The following is a 23,439-nucleotide window of genomic DNA, read 5'->3' on the forward strand; positions in this document are numbered from 1 at the left end:
GAAGGAATACGAGAAAGGGAGAAATTCAAAGGGAGTTTCGCCGCGGAGCATCGACGTTTTTGAATCTTTGTAACAGGCGACGGGTGCGGTTTAACTCTGTAACGCGGATAATAGCGTCGCGGCAAGTTTTCCCTTTCCTCCATTTCCATTCTCTGTCCCCGTAATTTCGTTTCACTGGAAGCGTACACTTTTATCAAACGACCTCCTTATCGCCGCGCCTTCTTTCGATCGCGGGCCCCGTATATTTCCCTTTCGAGTTTCCGGCTCGCAGAGACGGAAGAAGAATCGATTGGCGTGTGGAACAATCGCGATTCAGTAATGAGAGACATATCGTATTATTATTATTATTATTATTTCGACATATCTGAATGCGGTGACGATTTTAAAGGAAATATTTTCTTCATATTTTTTTTCTTTTCCTATTGTTAAATATTACGCAGAAATTTATTTTCTTTCTGCTGATAATTTGTACGTTTAATAATTAATCTGTGAAAGAAATGTTTCAATGCATTTGATTCTCTTCTCTTTTTCTTTCTTTCTTAATGATGTATCAATCACGTATAATTAATATACGTAAATTTTCCATCAATTCCATTGAATAGTATTTCGTTTGAAAACATTGAATATTCTCTCGTTACTTTTTCAATAGCTTAATAGCTTCGTTGATACGTTATTCACGCTTAAGTACCAAGTGTTCGCATATAGAGCGTAGCTGTGTGTTTCTCTTCTAATGGAAGTCTGAATTATTTCCGTTGGTAACAAAGTAAGAAAATATTACATAGTAAAACCCGCATAAACTTTCTTCTCGGTTATTATCATTATTAAGATCATTTCAAGCTTAGATTTTTTCCCGCTTCGTAACAAACTCTCTTTATCTTTCGCCATTATACCTCTTCGTAACACGCCCGGAACCCGCGTATATATATATACATCTTTTTATAACGCGATATATTTTCTACCTAATTTTAATAACGAAACTCGACTCTTCAGCTCTTAAAATTCAAATCTCCTTAAAAAAAAAAAAGAAGCAACGTACCAAAATATATCCCCAACCGAATCAACCGTGCAGATACAGCGGGAACCGCGATATCGGATCACGGTGTCCGAGATACACCGGTATTACAGCTTATCGCTGTATCTTAAAACTGTCAAACTTCAGGAGGAAACCGCAACCAATTAATTCGAAAGCCCGAAAACGGGTGTCACGGAACAATCGGAAGGTTATAGGGAGCTGGGATATCAATTTCACGTCGATTAATCGGCGCTGTGCAGGAGCGATCGAGTATCAATGTAGGACAGGAGGGATGATCGGTTATCGGGTGTACAGGATCTCGATCGATCGGGATTAAATAGTCGATAACCGAAGCGAGATATGGGGGGAAGGCGTGGCATAAAGGAGCACGCGGGAGTTAACCGCGAGAGCGCAGAAATCGATCGGCGGAAGTCGTTGCGCTCTCTCTTTCCCTCGCTCGCTCCTCCGACACTCTATCCTCTCGGTTATATACCTCGCTCGTTCTCCCTCTTCACCTATCGCTCCACCGTTTCCTCTTCGACGTATTGCTGACATTGTTGGATCGAGTGACGTATGCGCTGTTTCGTCGTGTACAGGGTGACTCAGGGTATGTGGTTCAAGAGGTGTAGAGAAAAGAGGAATGTCTTTTCAAGATTTCTTTCTTTTTTTTTTTTTTGAGTAAATCGAATTTGGAAGCTTTTCATCTAACGTAAAATGTAAAATCGATCGGAGTGAATTATTTTCATAAAAATGGACAAATTTTATATAGAATAATATTTGATCTAAATTCGAAAATTGTGAAAATCTTTCGACACATTTTTGCTTCTTATCGCCCGGTACATCGTTTTGAAACACGCTGTACATTCGGCTACGAATTACACTCTTCATGATTCATTCAAAATCGACGGTGAACTTGCGCTCCGGAAATATTCGCTTACCGAAAAAACCGTCCTGAATACGCACCAAGGGAAATTTTTTAGATTATCGAGGACACAATACACGGAGGTACAAAGGCAGGATTTTTTTTTATTCTTTTTTTTTGACGATAACTTCTTGTCGTTGGTTCTTCGCATCGTTTCGATTTGATATTCCGTGTGGATGGAGAGAATTGGGGACACGAGCGAAAGAAAGATAACGAAGCATGACCTATTTGACGCTTTCTTGTGCTTAACGCATTGGGAACGTGGTTTTCGAGATTCGTATGCACCTCGTTCCCCGTTGTGACGCATATTGAGGGCTTTAGCACAATGCAGTTTGGTCATACAGATCTCTTCGACAATGCGTACAAAAAAAAGAAATCGATCGCTCGACTCGCATTGACAGATGACAGACTGTCCCCGATTCGAGATTTTTCATGCATGATATTCGATTATCGAAATTTTATAGATAATAATAATGGTCATATTAGACTTGTCGTTTTATAATTGTATCAAAGAATTTGATTAATATAATTATCGAACAATCTTAAACATAGCGTATCAATCGATGGAAGCGAATAATTATAACAAGTGGGATAAGGAAGGAAAAGTTAGGAATCAAAAATTCCACGTTAAAATTCCCTTCCCAATAAATTCCATCCCGTGATCTTTATCGATATCTTGCAAACGTTTTACGACACCGTGCCATGGAAAGTGCAAGTAGCCCCCTTAATTCGAATTATCCGGGCCGCTTGAACGCGGTCGTTTCAAATTTTGTCGTCCAACACAGCCTTTTCCCGTAATCCTCTTCCTCGTGGGCTCATAGTTCGTCGCCGTTCCATCCAAGCCCGTGAATAGCCAGGCCACCGTTTTTCAACGTTTCAAGCTGTCGACAACCGAACCAACTTGCCCCGTAAAAAATGTTTTACCTCCCGAAACACAAGGGATGCAAATTTTTCCTTCTTTTTCTACGTCGCTGCTTCTAGACTTTTTCCTGCTCTCGTATTTTAAAAGCTCTCTGTTCGAAAAAAAGAAAGAAAGAGAAAAATAGGGAAAAGAGGAAGAGGGGGGGAAAAAAAAATAATAGCAATACCGATGGTTAATGGCACGGGTTGGAGCGGAACAGAATTTTACGCGAAATATAGAAATTCGAAACAACATAGTTGGTTGACTCGGTGTCTACGATTCTGTCCATCGTAAATGTTGTCATGGCTGATCGTAAAATACTTTTCTTGGAAGGCTCTCGATGCAATTTCATCGCGAATAAAGCATTTCTTTAGAAATGATAAAACGAGAGAAAAAAAGGCACGAGAGGCATGGACGAGGAGAAAAATGCAATAATTCCGCGCGCCATCGTAAACTGTGCATTTGCTCGTAAAAGCTATCCGTGTGCAGAGAAGACGTGGAAGAAAATTGTCGCTTTTGTCCGTGGAGGAAGGCTGGAAGGGATAGAAAACGGAAGCCTCGTAAAACGGAAGCGATGATCGAAAACTTTGAATGGGAAAAGTGAATGAAGATAATGTAAATTTGCGAGTATAACAGCGGCGAACTTTTTCTTCTTATTTATGAAAAAATGAACAGAAAATGAGGAAAAGTTGGAGAAAAATTGAATCGATTCGAATACGAAGATTAATAGAAGTTTCTTTTATACGTGGCGTATGAAAGTAGATATCATCTAATCATCTTCAAATTTATCTCTTCTGAGAAGATTCCAGCAAAAAAAGAAAGCTTATCTACAAATATCATCCTCTTTCTCTGTATCATGAATCATACATTAACGAATGCGTGAATCAGTTTCCTCTGCGTTAAAAAAAAAAATTCATTCCCTTTTTCATTTCAAAGGATGATCCATTTTAAGCCTTTTCACGATATTTCATGATTATTAATCATCTTATTTTCAATCATTTTGATTATGCAAATAAACAAGATGAATACATGAAATTACGTGTAAAATTTTATTAAAATTCACCTAAAAAAAAAAAAAATACTAGATTACGTATATTTACGTGTTTATATTTTTTTTATTTTACGTGTTTCAATGGAGACATTGAATCACTCAGTATGCTATACATCAGGGAAAATAAATTCAACGACTAATCTCTGTCTTAATCATTCCATTTCCAGAATCATACTTGCCACGCTACTTAATAAAAGAGAAGCTAACGCAATAAAGTTGCTTGGCATTCATTGTGTCGGAAATATATTCACGCTGTTTAATTCCATTCAATGATACACGCGTTGAACAATTGGATATGCGCGTCTTAATTTGTCCCTGAAATCTTTGTTCCAAGTACCGGCACAAGATTGCATAATCGACGATCCATTGAAAAGTATAATCGCGTAAGATAAATCGATTGTTGCCATCGTTGACGTGGCATTAGCAATCGTGGCGTTTGCAATGAACTTGATTCCTAACTTACGAGCTACACGAGCTCGAAACTCTAAGGGAGTCGGTATAATTACTTTTGGTGGAACAATAAGTGGTGTTCATTGTGCCAGGTGTTTAGAGTTCTGGACAAATGTGAATAGAGATTGCGAGGGCGTCGATTGAACGATTTCATTGTAATTCATAGGATGAATCAGATTCTCGAGAGATAAAATGGTTTAATATTTTTAAATTTCGATGTAAAGTTATTATAAATTAGAGTTTCTGTATTTGTGTGATTCGTAGATAAAATATTTAACAATTAGATCGTTTAAATCAATCTTAATAATTTTAAATATTTTTTGAAAGTGCACAAAGAATGATAAAATTTGGAAAAATTCATAGGAAATTTTTATCATCTTAAGATGTTAAACTTTCAGATTTTCAAAAAGAACACAATTTCTTTCAGACTCTAAATAATGTTGGGATATAATTCATCCAATATTAAATTCTTTCCATTCCGAATTACTATATTCGTGTGACTTACAATTAAAATCATCGCGAGTAAAATATCTTTTGTACCTATCTCACAATAAGAATTTAAACTCTTTGATAAATCATCCTTTTAAAAAGGAATTTCCTTTTCTCAGATATCGAATATTAATTTCTTTCTATTCTTCACTTCTATTTTTGAATGCAGATTCGTAAGTAAAGACGAATATAATCGCTCTTTTCGACCGATTTCACCTGACGTCATTATATCTCTTTTTGGAAAATTTTACCAAGATTGGATCTTGCGCACACGGGTCAACCGTTTCGATGTAAGCTCTCCAGTTGTATGCTATCTGTTAAATGAATCTTTAACGAACACCCATCGGCCGGAAATATTCAGGAAGTTTAAATGCAATCGGTTGATCGAGCAGTGAACAATCTGTGGCGTGTTAAAACGATGATTCACCTCGCATCCGACTTCACCGATTTTGTATTCGTTACAAATGATTTAATTTAATAAATTAATTAGAGATGACGTTGTTATTGTTGTTAACGAACAAATTGGCATGTATATGATTTTTAATATTATTCATAGTTATCAAATAATGAATATATTTGTGCATATATGAAAATTGTTATATTATTCTTGTATCTTCTGTGTTACTTTATCCGTTGCATATTGTAATACAATGTAACGTGATATACCGGTGATAATTATCCTTTAAAAATATTAATTATAAATTTACAATAACATTTACGATATAGATGATTATTTATTGATTTTTTCCATTATTTTATATAAAGTATTATTGAAGAATTGCAAACGAATTTTAACTTCTACTGAATATTAATTATTCGAAACATTAATACATATTATAATAACGTAATTTAGACTCGATTATTAGTTGAGAACATTAAATAGATTTTCTGTTTGAAAATTTAACGTGTTGGTAGTGAAATGTTGCCAGCAACGCCATGTTGGCTGCTGGTGACGTGTGATTAATTGCGAATTAATTAAACAATTTTACTATTTAAACATTATATCTGCATATTAGAAATAAAATTACGTTACACGGACAAACTTGCATTATTTAACACACTGAGAAATAATTATATACTCCAACTGAAAGAAAATTCAAATTAATTCATCTTTTTGTACCATTATCCCACCACCTGTTTGTACAAAATTAATAATATATATACGAAATACAAAATACAAATCTAAAGTAAATCCGAAGTTAGAAATTTAAAGCGAATCGGGCCAAGTTTGGAAAACAAACGAATCACCTTACCCGCGGACTTAATCAAACTTTTTCGTCGGATTCTCGTTTCGAGCACGTTAAAATTCAACGGGCGTTGCATGCATGATAACGAGCGATCAGCATCCGTCGGTTCAGCTCGGTAATTCATGCGCGCAAAACTTTTCACGGAAATTTCGAATATCCGATGCTCTGTCTACGTCGCGATCACTTGCCTCCATCTCTACTTTCCAAAAAGAGAGAGAGAGAAGGGAGAATGAAAAGAAAAAAGAAAACAAGAGGGAGGTAACAAGGAAAAAGATCAGAGGAGAGAGAGAGAGAGAAGTCAATTCGAGAAAGTTTTCTCATTGTCTCAGAACGTGGAAAAGTTTCGTTGCAATTTCGTGGAAGATGACTATCGATAGCTCGTCGTACCTCGCTGTCGAGCTTCATTTGCAACGAGCTTTTAACGTTAATAACTGTCCGCTTTATATTCGGATAACGAAAACACAAGGAACAGGTTGAACGTGTCTTTAAACGACTCATGATAATCCATGATTTCTTTTTTATAGTCGCGACATTAAACGACCAAGAAAGCTTCCTCAACAGCTTTTGAGAGAGAAGCTTGGAACGACTTGAAAGTTTGGAGTATGGATAAAATGAGAATAAAATTGTGGTGCATGTTATTCGATGTTAATATTGATTGCAACGTTTTTATAAGATATGATTGTCATTTAATTAATTATTCATTATCTAATGGAAAGTAATGATTAGTTTTAGGATATTATTGTGAGTATGTGTAATGAGGGTAAGATATTTTTGTTTTTGTATCATGGCTTGTTTTTGATTATGGCTTCTCAGGCGTTCTCAGTTTTAGATATTCCTTTGTTAAATAGAAAAATTAATTAAACAAATTCTTTATTATAATCGATTAATATGAGCTATTACATAAGAGAAAATGCATTATAAAGAATAAATTAATCATTTTTAAATACCATCTCAAAATTTTAAATATTTTCAGATATGTTCAAATAATCAATGATATTCAGTTTGATAATTAAGAGATAGCAGTGAAGAAATCAAGAATGAAATATAATTGAAAAACAATTTTTTTAGAACAATCGTTTTTTTCTTTATGTTGTTTTTACATATTGTTGGAGAACCAAAAACGTTTAGTTTTTATAAGGGTGGTCATGGAAGTAGTCTGACAGGGTTGAACCTCCTCAAGTTTCAAATTACATTTCCGTTTCGTTCCACGTCTTCGAAAGTTTCACTTTACTTAGAACAGGATTCAAAGGAAAGTTCTTCCTCGATTTAATCCACTATATCCTCTATACCAAACTTGTTCCTGAAGTGTTCCTGGTACTAGCTAGCTAATTTTCGTCGCTTATCATGCCCTAATTATTCGATTCCTTCTTCTTGGATAATTCGAATAATAACCGAGATAGAATTTCGTTTTACAATATTCCTTCAATCGCATCTCAAACGATTGCTCGTACAATTTAATAGACATCTTTCGTATTTTAAAAAATTGAAAATCCTTCGAATTGATATCCTGAATAATTTAAAGCACGAATATCATTTCTCAATAAATATTTTAGAATCTTTAAACCTCAGATATTCTTGAAATTTTTACAACGCAAATATCTCGCTCTGAAGATATTTATAGATATTTTAATATTCTTTAATCTCGAATATCTATCCAAATAGAAGTAATTTTTAAAAATCGAACGTTTCTCGAAAGTTTAAAAACTTTAGAAAACGTGGAAAGCAACTGTAATTTCGATAGGAAATATTTGACAAGTTGTATCTCTTTTTCCCAGTGAATAAGCTAGATTTTTCAACTCCATCTTTTCTTTTCTCTCGTGGTAATAACTGTAATTTTCAGAAGAATTGACGCTTAATTACGACTATTTTTAGGAAGCCTTTTTCGATATATATATATATATATATATATATATATATATCTTCCAACGAGAATGAATTAAAAAAAAAAATTAAAATTGCACGAATTCCAGGTAAAAATGATTGTTTCTAAGAGATCTACGTCGATAGATAAAAATACAAACTACTTGTGCTCGTGCACCGTTATCTTTCATAATTATCAAAGTACTATAAAAAAAAAGAAAAAAAAAATGAATGGAATCTTTATTCGAATCGATGAATTCTTAAAAGGTTCAACTGTTACGAATCTCTCGGGGATTCGTTTAATTTTTAACGATTCTCTTCTTTTCACAGAGGAATGTCTCGAATAATACAGCATTTTAGAGGAAGAATCGCGATTATCTGACAATGATCGCCATGGAAATTACATAGGTGAAATAATTAATCGTGACTCCGCTCGCCATTTTGATTTTACGCACGTTCGCATTTATGCTCGAATTGTATACGTATTGTTATTCGTGTATTCAGAACGATTATACGAAATTATTCAGCTTGTTTAAACAAATTTCGCGATGAATTATCGAGGCATCGTGCGAAATCGGTTTATGAGTCATGATATATCTATTATATATATCTATCGTCGTCGTATTCAGAATTTTCTTAGTGCAATTCCGGTCGTGAATAAGTATATACCACGGAGTATTCATGGCAATAAAAACATTATAAAAATCGAGATTATCTTCGTTATATCTATATCTATGTGTAGATATAATTGATTTTCTATTTATTCATTCAAAGTAAGTTTTTATTTTATTTTATTTATTTGTTTTATATTTAGAGAGTGTTCGTTTCAATGAAATTTTGATTATTTTTGAAAAAAAAAATAATAAAAAAAATATTAAAAATTTTGTAAAATGATAGTAATGATGATAGTGTGATATACGTATATATCTAAGTTAATTAAGTGGAAATTGAACGATTTATATTGAAATTCAATGTTTTTATTTTGATGAAAAAACATTTGTGGTTTTCTAATTTTTTTTAGTGAAATTACCGCGAAAGTGTTACGTAACATTACGGAAATATGTACTTACGGAAGTAAGGCAAATGTAACTTTTTAATTATTATAATTTTTATCGTGGAGCAACATGTAAAGTACACGTTTTATTTATTATTCACGCGAATAATACCGTGGATCGATATGGAATTTAAAATATGCAGGCGAAAAGGTTTCAAGAAATACCATACAGTGCAACAGTACGCGAAACGTAGTAAAAAGCATTCCCTCCTGATAAGATAATCCTGATAACCGCGAAATCGTTTGCCCGCACTACTGTGGAAATAAGAAATTTTAATTATTCCCTGATATTCAATCCACCTCGTTTTTTTCTACCCGTTTCTACCATTTTCATAGCTTATTTCATTTCTGAAATTTCTCCTCGAGAATTCTCGCACGAAATTTAATCCATTTCAATAATTTTATCTTAATGGATCATCATTCAACGTTTCTTGAAAATCTTCTAAACATTAAGTTTATCGAGGCAAGATAATGTCAAAACCTTGAAAAATAATTCTTCTAATCTTATAAAAATCTTCTAATCATCTTTGCCGTACCAAACTTTTCCGTTCGCTTTAGAATCGATCCTCCTCGAACACATCGAACACGAATACATTACAACCTATGCACAATTCATAGGGAGAAGAATAAATAGAGTATAACATATTTTTATACATTACGACGGAAGTTTCATTTCAAAATAAATCGATTTCCTGAAATAACGCTCTACATTTTCGCCTTATTTTTTCATGCAGATCCCTCGTCAACTCCGCATATCTCCAAATTCAATCCACTCCAAAACATGCCCGTAAAAAACGTTTCAACCCCCGGAGGGCAATTAACCGGAATCAGGATCCAATAACGTTCCATCCAGGATGGCTTTCCCCCGCGAACGATATAACGTAATAGATCTCTTGGATTAATTGCTACAGTAAGCTTTGCTCCAGGAGGACAGGAATGACTGGAACGGAACGGTAGTCTAGTTTCTGTCGCGTGGTATCACACATAAACGATGATGATGCGCGACTCTTTTGGTGGGCCGGTTGGAACACGGCTCGTAAATGTTAATCACCATTGTACCCCCGATGAGCTTAATCCAGTTGTACATCGCGTTGGCTTCCCTCCCAGCGGAGCTCAGGTGATTCCTGCAACAATTTTGGGCTTGTTTGTTAATGCAACGTGTACACGAATGGTTTCCTACGATGTGTTTAACCTTCGTGGCTGGTGGATGAAAGATGCAGAGAGAGTGTGGAAAGTTAGAAACGTTCCGTGATCCTTCGAGCTATTTGTATCGCGTATGTATATAAAGTACACGCGTACGCGTATTTTAATCCGCGATTTTTCGGGTTTCGAGTCGTGTCGAATTTTCAAATCCACGGTGCGTTATTGGGTGGGAAAAGTGGCAATAATTTTAAGCGCAGAAATAAGAGAAAAGAGAATAAGAATCTTTTTGTTAAGAATTTCTTTTTTTTGTTTTAGAAATTTTTTAAAAATGAATTAATTCAAAATTCGGTAATAAAATTATCTTTAGAGAAATACGGTGCTTTTCATTTGTTCTCACGTGTAGAATAATTTTTAAATTTAACAGTGTGCATCATTTGAAATACCTCGTATACATAGATCATCAATGATGAATTGAATATATGATTGAAGAGATAGAGATCTCGTGATTGTTAATGCGGAGACATGAGTCAATCTTCTCCTGTGAATAGATATATGTATATGTAAGTAATATCTTGAGAGCTAGGCGCCATTGCACACGACAATATTTGTCGAGATGTTGTAAGGTGTCTAGAGTTAATCAACCTCTGTAAATATCTTTGAAATTTCAAGTGACAATCACGTTTTATCGCAATATTTGTATAGGAGGGGAAAAAAAAAAAAACATTTACTCAAATCGTTGAATTTGTAAAGTATTTGTTGTATCTATTAGACTTAAGCACAGAAGGTTATCAAGGTTGTTTAAATTTAAATTGCTCTTAATCAAATGAACACGTGTTTCTAATCTAATCACCATATGCACCACGTTCACGCAACACGATTCTAATTCGGATCACTTTTTTTTCTTCTCTCTTTCTAAGCTGGCCGAGATAACACAAACCTCAAGTAACGTATTTAAAATTCTTCAAGCGTTTCAAAATCTTTTATCGCATAGTTGGAGCATTTCACTATCTCTCAATTAGAAGATAATTCAATTCGTAAATATAATAATATAATATCCTTTCTACTCGACTTGATCTTATTTCACGACGATTCGTATAATTCTTCCTCGATAGATCCCCGGATACTCTCCATGCACACACCGCGTGCATAAACTCAAGGACTTCCACGGCTTCGGCCGTGCTTTCCTCGCGAAAAATTGCGACGCAAACTCGGCCTTCCTCGTCACCCAAAAGGCATGTCCCTCCGTTGGAAAATCGTACGATCTCTTCGTGCGTCAGAATCGTGGAACGAGCAGCCGGCGACCTTGCAACATTAAACTCCGCTCCCGGATCACTCTCGGCTCTCGATGGAATCCGTTCGAATAATTATCCGCGGAGGAGAAATGGCCGCGCGAATAGTTTGGCCAAAGTTATTCAAACAGCGTGCCGCCGCTATCTCGGCGGAATGCGCGGCCACCTGAGAACGAGTGCACTTGTCTCCCGCCGCCGATCCAACCTCTGACGGATCCGAAGAATTTTATACTCGAGCAGCTGGTTGCCTCTGGTGGCGTATGGGAACCACGAAAGAGCAACCTCGCACAATAAAGACCTGGTGCAACGTATATACCGTTTCCCTCGAGCAAGTTATACCCAACATTTTTCACCCTTACCTATCGTTCTATTTAGTGAAAGTGAAGCTGTGCACCCAAGCTTTTCGAAGAATATTTATTTTTCGCGCGATTTTCTTCGCTGAGATTTTCATTTTTCATCGTTATTAACTTCCATGACTAACTCTGTCTCGTGGATATCGATGCACGAGATATCAACTTAGTCAATTTGACTATTATCCTTAATTCCTTTTGGGAATAATGCCAGTCCTTCAATCTAATGTTCGATAAAATATTCAATTCGCGAAGGAAGGAGGGGAGGGAGGTATTATCTCGCGGTATTCATACGGATAAACCGTCGAAAATATCGAAATAACACGGAGGCGAGGACGTGGCTCGAGAAAAGGCTGGAATGGCCGACATTGTGTCCGGAGAGCGACCAGGTGTAATGTAGTTTAAAGCCGGCATGCGGCAGCTGATCTTTTCCCACGGTGTTCTGAGGCGGGTCTGAGGAAGTTCAAGAATGGACCAAACTTCCCTCTGCTCTTACCTCCGTCGTTTTTTCCTCCGTTTCGTATAAAAAGCCCACTCCTCTCTGCGGGCTTGTGTTTATAATTCCAAACGACGACCACGACAAAGAGCTGTGACCTGGAATGCAAAGTAAGGTCCGATCGTTTCAACGAAACGGAGGATACTTCTTGGTTGGATAATGTATTTTTCAGAAAATTTGTTTGATCCTTAATCGTGTCAATATAAGATTGTTTAAAATTGTCGTCACGATTTCGGTAAATAAAATTCTAAACTTAGGAAATATAAATTTTTTTTTTTTTTTTTTTTGGTTAAATTTAAAGAGAATTCTTAGATATTCGTAATTATTGAAAAATCTTTAATTTGATAAGAGATTATTTTGTAATCCGGAGAGTATGTTATAATTGGTTACAAAAGATTATTTTGGAATAATTATCCTCTTGTAATTGTATTACCAAAACATAGAAGAAATATGATTTGATTTTTTAAAAATTTTTATTTAGAAGAATGGTTCTAATGTTGAAATTATCTATTTATTTTACTTTACATTTCTGATTAAAATATTTACATATCAAAATTTCTATCTTTTTAATAAGTTAAAAGTAGATATTAAAGTAAGTGTCTTTTAATTACTAAACGACATGAGAAATTTCACGTAATAGAAAAGACCGATGTATGATCGTTAAATAAGTTATGATCAAGATCGATATCCAATCGTCTCCGGGAATATTAATAAAATTTTAGATCAATCGTTCTTCTATTCGTTTCTAAAACAAGGAAGGGAAGAAAGACGGTGAAAGTAGGAAGAGCTCGACACAATTGATGACGGCGTGCAACGAAGAAAAGAGATCAATTTATATCGTGCACATTGAATAGATTCAATTCCGAGCCGTGGAAGGTTCTAATTTTTTTTAAACAACACGTTCTTCGAATCTTCCTCCTCGATTATCAGAACATTTTGTGTAATCTTCTGATACACGTTAGAGAGAGAGAAAAAAAACAACTTTCTCTGCTTCAAACGATCATATCCTGTTATATTTCACTGGAACGAGGAGAAGGAAAACGAGATGAGAAGATTGCAATCGACGACGTCGTGCAACTTAAAGATTCCAGTTGCAGAGCTGGTCGACCTGTATCCGAGATATTGCCGGAAATCATCAATTTTCTACGCCACTTGATATGTTAATATTCCATTTGCCGTTCGAATTTATCCTTCCACGGAACACAAGTGGAAAGATCGTCGTGGAAGATCTGTTTCTTTTCATCTCAACTGCAAAATTTCGCGGCACATCGCTTTGGAAAATTGTGTTTCACCAGTTGAATTCGACACGTATAATTCGACAGGGTGTATACGCGTGGGTGTGGCGATCGAAAGAGGGATGGAACGGAGGAATAGAACCCGGCGGTTATGTAAATCAAGCGCCACGCATATAGGATGCTGTGTAATCAAAGATTTCTCCCCCATTGTGCGTACTTCCAATTTCAATCTCTCGAGTTTACGATCTTTGCCTCGTTATAATGTCAAATTTTCACATTTTCTTATCGACGTAGATGCAACGTGTAACAAGATATATATTATAGTGCTCTATTGAGTTGGTGGGATATTATTATTATTAAACCGGTCTTTAATTTTGGTAAGACAAACAATTTCAAGTGACTCGTGACACCCACTGTTTATGATAAATTCATTTTATGAGAGTGGTATTCTATGTTCGGGAAATATGTATGAGATTTAGAGGGTTGATCAACAGTTGTGTACTTGAGAAAGATATTTACTCTTGAAATAAATGCTGTAAATGGAATATGCTAATAGACATAAAGCTTCGAAAAATATAAACTATTTAAAGCTCGTTAAAAATAGAAAAATATCCCAATTATTTTTTTAAAAACACCAAAATTCGAACTATACTCAATATTCCCATAAATAATCAGAGAAGTTAATCAATAATAACATATTATAATAATTAAACGACAGATACAACAGATGTACAAACCTACGAAATGACACGCAAAATGTCCAAAGTACTCGTTATAATATTTAAATACGAAGCAAATCTCTAATATTTAACCTCCATTTCTCTATCCACGTTCATAAAAATTTGATTTGGCTATTAAAAATCCACATTCTTCGCACAAAGACGAAAAGCAAACGGAAGAAATGTCTCGCGGAGGTAGACAAAAGGAGGTAACCGATGTCCGGTGGGGAGATCCTCGGTGATTCCATTCGAATATAGCCGCCGGGGAGGGGTAATAATTCGTTAAAAAGAATCTCGAGATACTTCCGGAAGAGGCACATGTTCTTGTCGGGTATCGTCGTCGACGAGAGCGGAATGGAGCAGCTGGCACAGATTTCATTAATTAAGCGCTCGTTGCTTCCACAACGGCGCTTCGAGCGTAATTGAATCAGGCCTGGCAAAGCGTTTCGAAGGAGTGACAAAGAGTGCGGGGGCGAGAGGGTGGATAAAGAGAGCACATCATCGGACGACGTCGACGTATCTGACAAAGATTAAACCGCGTCGAGGGCACGATTCGATCTGTGCCTTCATTCGATTCGACTCGATTCGATTCGATTCGAAAACTAAACGATATCCAGACAGAATTGGATCCTCCTTTTTGCACGGTGGTTACCGGTTTAATTACACGCCAAATCGGATAATCGGCCCGCTCTAAATATAACAGGTTTCTTTCTTTCGTGGAGAATCGATTTTCTCACTTGATTTGCTGATCCATCACAGGCCACTCTCTTTTTTCCTCTCTTTTCCGCTGTCCAAGGAACGCGACAAAGGACACGATACTTTTTTTAACGTATCTTTATAAGGAGATTGAAATATTGAAACGTGAGAAATTTTGTTTGTTTGATTCTTTTTATTTTTAAAATTTGATTTTATTTCTTTTCTATCTAAAATATTCTGAGATATTAATATGAATATTATTATTCAAAAAGAGTAAAGAAAGAAACGAAGATGTTTATTTTCTTTCTCCTGGTACGCGTAATGTCACGAAATCTTGGAGGAAGAAAAACCCGGGAGCAATTCTTAACCCGTTGTTGCTGTTCCAGGTCTCGTAGCATGTCTTGACGAGTAGGAGAAGCTCTTCAACGGGGTTTTCGGCAGACAAGGGTTCTCCAAAATGGCGGGCGGTCAGCAGCTTCCCGAACAGTACACGGTACCGCAGCTCGCTAAGGTCTTCCACGGCCTGCCGCACCTCAACGTCTCTCTCCACTCGGTCAACAACACCTTTAATCCACATTCTGAAATCTATCTCGAGGTATATAACATTCCTTTTTGTTTTACAATATTGTAAACAAAGGAAATTAAGATTTAATTATATAATGAATCCTATTATATCGAAGTTTATAGTTTATTAGAAGTGAAATTTACGAGTTTGATTGCGAAACGATATTAAAAGAATTCATAAAAATATCGGATGAAAAGAGAAAATAAAATAAAGATAAAGCATGTAAGAAATTTTTGCATCAACTGATGAAAATTAACAAAGTTTAAAAAATATCGTTTTAACTACTCGAATCTGAAAATATGTTTCATTAATACAAAAGCAATGTATACAGCCGCGATTTTATTGGTTTTCATCAATTTTTCGATGACTAACAATGCGCGAATCGTGTCCATGTCGCGCGTGTAAGCTTTAGCTGGGTCAGCGGAATAAATCGCATGTCGTTCGATTAACAGGATCGTGATAGCAATTCACTGAATTCTGCTAGTTACGTCAATATCTGGAAGCAATTCCGGCTCGATTCCTTTTTGGCCAACGTACAAAGCATTCTCGTTGATTTCCCGTAAAATGTCTCTCGATACTGCCTCCCGAAGGAAGAAGAGATTCTTTGGCAATGCTTTCCAAACCGAGCATTCGTTGAATAGATTGTACGCGTTGGACTCGTTTCTCAAATAAATGGGAATGTTGTTTTGCTGAATTTGAATATTTTTTTAATCATTCTTTCAATTCCATATCGTAACAAAAATTTTGAGTTATTTTAAAATAATGGAATTTAAAAACTGCTTTTGTAATCAAAAGTTACGTAAGATTTAATAGAAATCCTAAAATTTGTATTCCAAAATTAACACTGCGAGCAAAATTATATTTTTTATCTCGCGAAATACTGTTTTAACAGGATTATTCGTTAATTAGAATAATCGTTTTACGGTGCGTTTTAAAAGTTTTTTTGATTTCGAACAGAATATATGCGCGAAGACATCAAATTTGACGAATCGTATTAATTTAATCTTTTATCTCGAAAATTAATTAATATAAAATTTATAGTCATATGAAAACATATCGTGTCTCGTGCTATTTGTAAAAAATTGTCTTTCAAATTCCACTAATTAACTGACTGAGGCCGGAGCTGTGACATCCAAGCCGGAACTCGGATGAAATTACACGGTGTTCGATTCTCGATTCATCGAACTTTTTTTTCCTCTCTTATTTCCTCTCTCTCTTCCCCGCGTATTTTATTGATTATCACACACGTGCACGAATCGAGAACGAATCACCTAACCTTCTCACATCGTTCGACAAAAAGAGATAGTATTCTTTTGCAGAATTAAACATGTTCGTGAGAATCATTTGAAATGGTATTTCCATTTAGTTTGTTATTTTTTATTTTTTTTTTTTGTTCGACGAAAACAGTAGGAATCACGGTGACTTGGCCCAAAGAATGAGTATCCAAATGAAACGGTGTACTCCCTTTTGTCAAAATGTTCTCAGTTTCTGATCCTGTCCAGACGGTTGTCCAAAAGACGGCAAAAATTGCTATATCGAGATGAGAATCATACGATACTCCGTAGCGAAGTGGAAGGGAATGAGAAAGAAGGATAAACAAAAAGAGAGAAGCAAGATAAAGAAAGATAGAGAAAGGGATGAGAAATGAGGAGGAAAAGGACGAGGACAAACGCAGCTGGATGCTACGAGTGCACGAGAATCCAAGCTGTGTGTAAGTGGAAAGCACAATGACCGGGAAAGCTCAAACAATGCACAAAGGCTTTCGTATAATACGCCTGAGGCAACGTGTGGGCTTTAACGGGCTCGAAACGTCAGACCGCTAACTAGTGATGGGCTCAAGACACTTCGAATAATGTTTAAACACAGCTAACGCGATATTTCGAAGTTAATTATCCAATTATTCCGTTATTATTCTGTCTTCGTGCTTTTTTAAAAATTTCCACGATTAAAAATAAACATTGGCTATCCATTTAATGTATTTCAATCAAGTTTAATTATTTTATAGCATTATATGTTTCAAGATCTTTTAAAATCTTTAAGAATAAAACAAGTATTTCTATTTTTTTTATCAACTTCTATATCATTGAATGAAGAGCACAAAACAAACGGAGCCAATATAAATTAATAAAATTTTTGTTCAAATTATTAACATAAACATCAACATTGTGAGAAGTTTAAAACTATTACTCAGATTAAAATTGCATTCAATTAATAATACAATGAATAAATAAAGATAATATTTTTATGTGTTGATAATATATCGTAGCGATATTTTAATCTCAATAAATATCGATCATAGTGAAACAATATCGGTATTTCACGTTTCGATATTAGTCTTTCCCCATCGCTGCAAACGTATGCTATTCTCTCTTTCCACCATCTACTACTTACCCCACTCCAAAAGTATCGTGCTCCTCGTAGTTCTCGACAAGAAGCACGATCGCCTGGCACAACATCTTTCGTTGCAGATGTCGAGGGCACTGCAACTTATTACTATGGAATCAAGACGAATATCTCGTTGCTTTCGAGCAATTCGATTGTCGTTCGTTTTCGAGACGTCTGGAAAGCAGTTTGCGCAGCGGTGCTCAGCAAGTTTGTTCTTCTTTCTTTTTTCTTTTTTCTTTTTTTTTTTTTTTTCATTTGAAAACACGAATGTGCTTCCTCCAATTATTGTACCGGCAGGTGCAGGCTAACGAAACCAAGAGGAGAAAATAGCACGTGTTTCGGGAACGTTAATATTACACGAGTGCTCACGAACATGAAATTTTTATAATCTTTCATCTCGATTTGGGTCAAGTTTTACGAGTTTCGACATTTTGCAAAGTAATTGATGTGCATAATGTGTTAATAACGTACGTATATGTTTATTTAAATGAATGTTTTTTTTTTTTAATTTAATTTAAATCATTAAAAAAAGATTGAACGAATAAAAGTGATTTATATAATATTCTCAAATAAATATTTGCTGGTTAATGAAGATGTTTATATCGATGAATTACGCTTTTATTGCATATAGAATAGGTTTTAATTTGTCATTAATCGTATTTTTTCCTTCACTTTCAATCTTTTTTAAAGAAAATGGTTTTCCTCGTGTCGTATCTCTTATCCAGTTTTTCTTCGCTTCCTCTTTTGTCTGTTATTCCTCCCTACCCTTCTACTCTTCTTTCCGTCACTTTATTGCCGCTTTTTTGCTTCAGTCAACCGGTGAATATTTAATTTTTTCTTTTCTTTCAAACTGTTTAATTTTTTTCTTTTCGTTCTTTCATAATTTCCATTTATATGTCACTTTATACGTTATTTTTTTTTTTATCATTTTCTCCTTTTCCGTAAATTAAGATGAATAGAATTACTTTTGCCATACGTACAATCAAATAAAACAACATGAATATTCTTCGTTTCATAATATTTATTTTTCTTAATTACCTTCGACTACTTACATGGCTTCGAATATTTTTAAATTTGACAATGATTATAATATATTCAACTGAATATGGGACTGAAAAATAAAAAGAAAAAAAGAGTTATAAATGATTACAAATAATTGCTCTATTCAAATATACAGGATAACGAAATAGAAAATTTAAACAATAATTTTATATTTGGATTAATTTTTTTAAATTTTCTACCTATTTTATCCGAACACCCTATAGATATATTGGTGATGTCGAGAGCGTGCGAAACTTAACTGGCATACACATATTGCTCTTGCATGCGTCGGTAGGGTAGGTAGTCGACGAAGGAGAAGCCTTGAGGAAACGCCTGTCTGAGCACTCTCGACGCAACACGAACTCTGGTAATTGGGTCCCCAGCTATTGTTTCTGCTGCTTGAAAATATTTCACGACGCGTCTGCTGTAATGGCACCGGGTAATTAAATCATGAAATGGCATTTTGTCATATTTTTCGTCATTTGTTTTCTAATCTTCGATTTGAATGTTCATTAATCATCTCTTATCTCTTTTATACTTTCTTTAAATCTTTAAATTTATAATGTGACATAATCTGTATGCATTTTTTTAAATATTTTATTTCTTATATCAATTATCTTATACTATGTAAATTTTTCAACAATATGTTGAACAATATATTTTGTTATATAGGCAATTCCCATTATGTTTTGAAATAAGAAAAAAAAACATATTGACCTTTGCACCAAAGTGCGTGACTGCTTTAAAGGAAGGCGCTGCACTTTAGTTCAGAGGATTTTTTATTTCAAAGGTATCTCACGTACTACAAACGTCTTAAAAGAAATCGGAGAAAATCCTGGGTACAACGACCCTGCTAGTAACCCTCTTTCGTTCATTCTATTTTCAGATTAGCATAACAAGCAGGTAATATGACACGACTTAATTATGCTGTCGCAATTTAAAGAATTACCATACCATAGAGGTTTAAGCTAATGTACGTGCAAATAGAAGAATTATCGATCAAGATTAACCGTAAAAGATTCTGTAATTAATTTCATGCGTGTCAAATCTCATCGCCATGAAACGTTCTTTCTTTTTCTTATTCCATCCTTATTCTATATATAAATCCTTTTAATATATACATTTGATAATTAAAATAAAATATAATTCTTTTCTATACATTTACTAAAATTAATAGAAATCAATGTTAATAGATTAACAACTATATGAAATAAATTACGTAGTTCACTTTAAATAACAAATATTTCTAAATCAACATTTTTACTAATGAAATGAGTCTTTTTCTCGAATTACATAAAAAGCGTATTTAATCTAGCAGAAACATGGCAAGCTTTTCTGATTATCAACAAATGTTCCTACTAATTCCACTGAGCATTGTCCAAGACGAGTCTCTCTTTTCCTTTTCACCGGCCACAAAAATAAATGCATTCGAAAAATTTACAAGAGCGATAGCCACGTTTTGTTACGGACGTCGAAAATGAAAAGAACACAAAACGCCTCTATGAATGTGGACTAATAGTGTGAACGTGAAATGCAAAGCATGTACATTATGTCGCAACATGAAACAAACGATCCACTGATCCAAATACACTTACGAACCCGTCCATCCAAATTCGAAGGTAGTTTTGTAACGTAGGGTAAAAAGTGTCGAGTACGCGAGTAAAAGACAAAAGAAGTAACGCGTTTTCTGAAACGATGCGAGGATAGCCGTAAGCCCGTATTTACTCTTTCAAAAGTTCGCGAGACTCGAAAGAGAATCCATTTGCGATTTTACATACTACCCCTAGACAACTCAGTCCCGTGAAGTTTTAGTTCCGCTCTTTTTGCACACCCTTTCTCCTCTCTCTCTCTCTCTCTCTCTCTCTCTCTCTCTCTCTCTCTCTCTTTCCTTTTCCCTCTCAATCTTGAGCGCTCTTCCGGATTTATTCTAGAGTTTGCGTCGCAGTAGGTGCAACGACCGTCTTCAGTTCACGTTCCGTAAACAGAGAATTCCTGTTTAAACGCGATTCAATCCTCGAATTTCGATCACTCGTTCGCCTGTTTCTCAAACTATTTAACGAGAACAATTAAACGTCTGTCTTAAGCACTTGTGGCTCTTCCATTGAACTTATTCTGCAACTGTTTAGATATAACTAATATACATAGTTACTTTTTGGTTACAAATGGTAAGTTACAAATAAATGGAAATCGATTTGAAAGAAACCTTTGTTTTCTTAGGATTTTGATTTCTTGTCGTAAAAGTTTGTAGTAAGAATTGTAAAATTATTATCAAAAAGAGATTGCATTATTCTAGGAAAATCGTGTGCGTTCGATTGTAGAACAAACTTACGAGTGAAATTCCGTTCGACGCAAGACGAAGTTTGTTTGGAAGAGAAACGTATCCGTCGCCGGATGGAAAACGCACCAGGGGAAGAAAGATTTTCCATAAATTTACACGAGCGTCCCTGTTTCATTCGTTTTCAACTACTCCAAACTGTCGGCGAAGTTCTCGACAAAAGTGAGGAACCAGATATCTTCCTATGATTGTGGCTCATGACTTCCGTTTCTCAATTTTCGAGGTGGCGTTTCTGCTTTTTCTTCCTTAACATCACATAATATTTATCTCAGAATATAGTTTTATGAATATAGTTTCTCTATGCTATATTTTTTATTTAATAATTTTAAATGATATTATAAATTTAAATAATATATTAATATTTGTTTGTTTCAAAATTAAATTGTAAAATAACTTCCAATATAAGTTTATCAAACAATATCAATCATGTATACAATATACTGAGCAATGTAAATCAATTGTAATTTGATTTATTTTTGATGTTTATATTTTTCGATATAAATTTTTACAAATATAACAATCAATCATCGATCATGTTATATTTGATTGATTTCTGACTTGAAATGTTAATTAATATTTATTCTGAATAATTTTATAACTTTCTAAAATATAAAGTGAAATAATAAAATAGATTTTTTCAAAGAATTCCAATCATAAATTAAAAAAAAAGATGAAACACCAGATGACAATATCTTCCTTATACATTTCGAAACTATTGTATTCGATTCCCTTTGTTCACATCGCTTTTACCAATTTAGCAATTATTTTTCAAAAGCATGGTTTGAAATATTCGAAATAGATATAATATCTATCCATTTTTAATATTTATTGTTTCTTTTGAAATAATAATATTTAACTGTATTGAAATCTGAAAAATAATTAAATAAATTAATTAGTTATTAATAGCTAATTTCACAACTTAATTAATTGACAATTAAATTTTTTCCGTTTTTTTCATTTCCCCGTTTTAAGATTTCAAATATTCGAAATAAAAATAAATCTAACAGTCTTATAATTATTATAACTATTATAGATATTGCAAATATTGAAATACAAAGAGAATTAGTTTTCACGAAAAATCACAAGTATGGAGAATTATAGACGAAATTCATCAAAATATGATTTAATAATCTACAACAAATCAAAATTCATTTTTTTATTTTATAATATAATAATTTTCCTAATTGTTTTTAGAAAATTATTTTTAAACTTGTCCACAATTTCGATGCAAAAATTACTTAATATTTCCAATGTTAAAATTTCGCTATTAATGGCCGTTACACGTTGAGAAATGGCGGCAAGGATCGATTCTCGAGAAATCACGCGTCGAGAATTATAGGTGAAGTTTATCGATATCGCGTAAATAATGAATACAATATGTACATACATAGGTCGATGTAGCAGGTTCCACGGGGTGGCACGCGAACCACGAGGGTGGTTGACCCCATGGCGTGCAGGCCTTTGAGTAACACGACAGAAAAATCAAATTTTCGTCAGACGCTGCGTCGAGCACACGCGATATAATATCTTTGAAGTAAAACGGAATATGGAATCACGCTTTTCGGGTCACATTAATCCATCTTCCTTTGACCGATGTAGACGTTTAATATACTAATAATGATAGAAGCAATTAAATAAATGATAATGATAACATGATTTATCTTTGTCGAAACATGATGTCATATAATAATATCGATATAATATATCGTGAAATGAATCGATCGCTCGAGCCTAGAAAACAATTCTTATTATTAAGATATTTTATTTCTTCAATCTTTATTACTTTGACAATATGAAATTTTTCCGAGTCCGAGATCGATCTTTAACGATATTAGATTCAAATTTAAATAAAAAATATAAATCTCTTTATATCAAAATCAATTGAAATTTTATTAATTTTTATTTTATATTTTAACTAATTTTAACAAATATGATAGTTAGATAAAAGAAAAGAAAAATATAATAAAAGGATAGAGAAATAGATAAAAAAAAATGAAAGATATTATTTAAAGATATTATCTGCTTGTTGATATGATACAATCTAAATTAGAATATAATTATTTTTAAAAACTTATTTTTGTTGCATATTTTTTCTAACAAGTAGAAAAATCTATACTACATTAAAATTATAAATAACTCAATTATTTATTATATAAATATGTTGTTTGTATACTTTTCTAACTATAATTTGATAGGTAA

At 34.2% G+C, this 23,439-nt stretch overlaps 2 protein-coding genes across 3 annotated transcripts in view; one reads left to right on the forward strand and one right to left on the reverse strand.

The window, feature by feature from the left end:
* LOC108002569 (ubiquitin carboxyl-terminal hydrolase 31) overlaps positions 1–18,452 on the forward strand; it is a 45,488-nt gene extending 27,036 nt beyond the window's left edge. Inside the window, exons 1-3 of one of the 2 annotated variants that reach the window (XR_009832021.1) lie at positions 8,021–8,705; positions 15,301–18,071; positions 18,162–18,452. The gene's annotated coding sequence lies outside the window, so the exon portion shown is untranslated. Of the gene's footprint in view, positions 1–8,020; positions 8,706–15,300; positions 18,072–18,161 lie in introns of those variants that run through there. The other variant, XM_017064318.3, reaches the window with a different exon arrangement.
* Positions 18,453–18,865: 413 nt separating this feature from the next.
* Positions 18,866–22,727, reverse strand: LOC108002556 (uncharacterized; the record flags this gene model as incomplete). Its single annotated transcript, XM_062085759.1, has 3 exons — positions 18,866–19,329; positions 21,235–21,349; positions 22,624–22,727. Coding segments are annotated over 3 exons (438 nt in total), but the record flags the coding sequence as incomplete, so codon positions are not given.
* Positions 22,728–23,439: the final 712 nt, after the last annotated feature.

The sequence above is a fragment of the Apis cerana genome, linkage group LG1 (genome assembly GCF_029169275.1).
Source record: "Apis cerana isolate GH-2021 linkage group LG1, AcerK_1.0, whole genome shotgun sequence".
Classification (NCBI taxonomy): Eukaryota; Metazoa; Arthropoda; class Insecta; order Hymenoptera; family Apidae; genus Apis; species Apis cerana.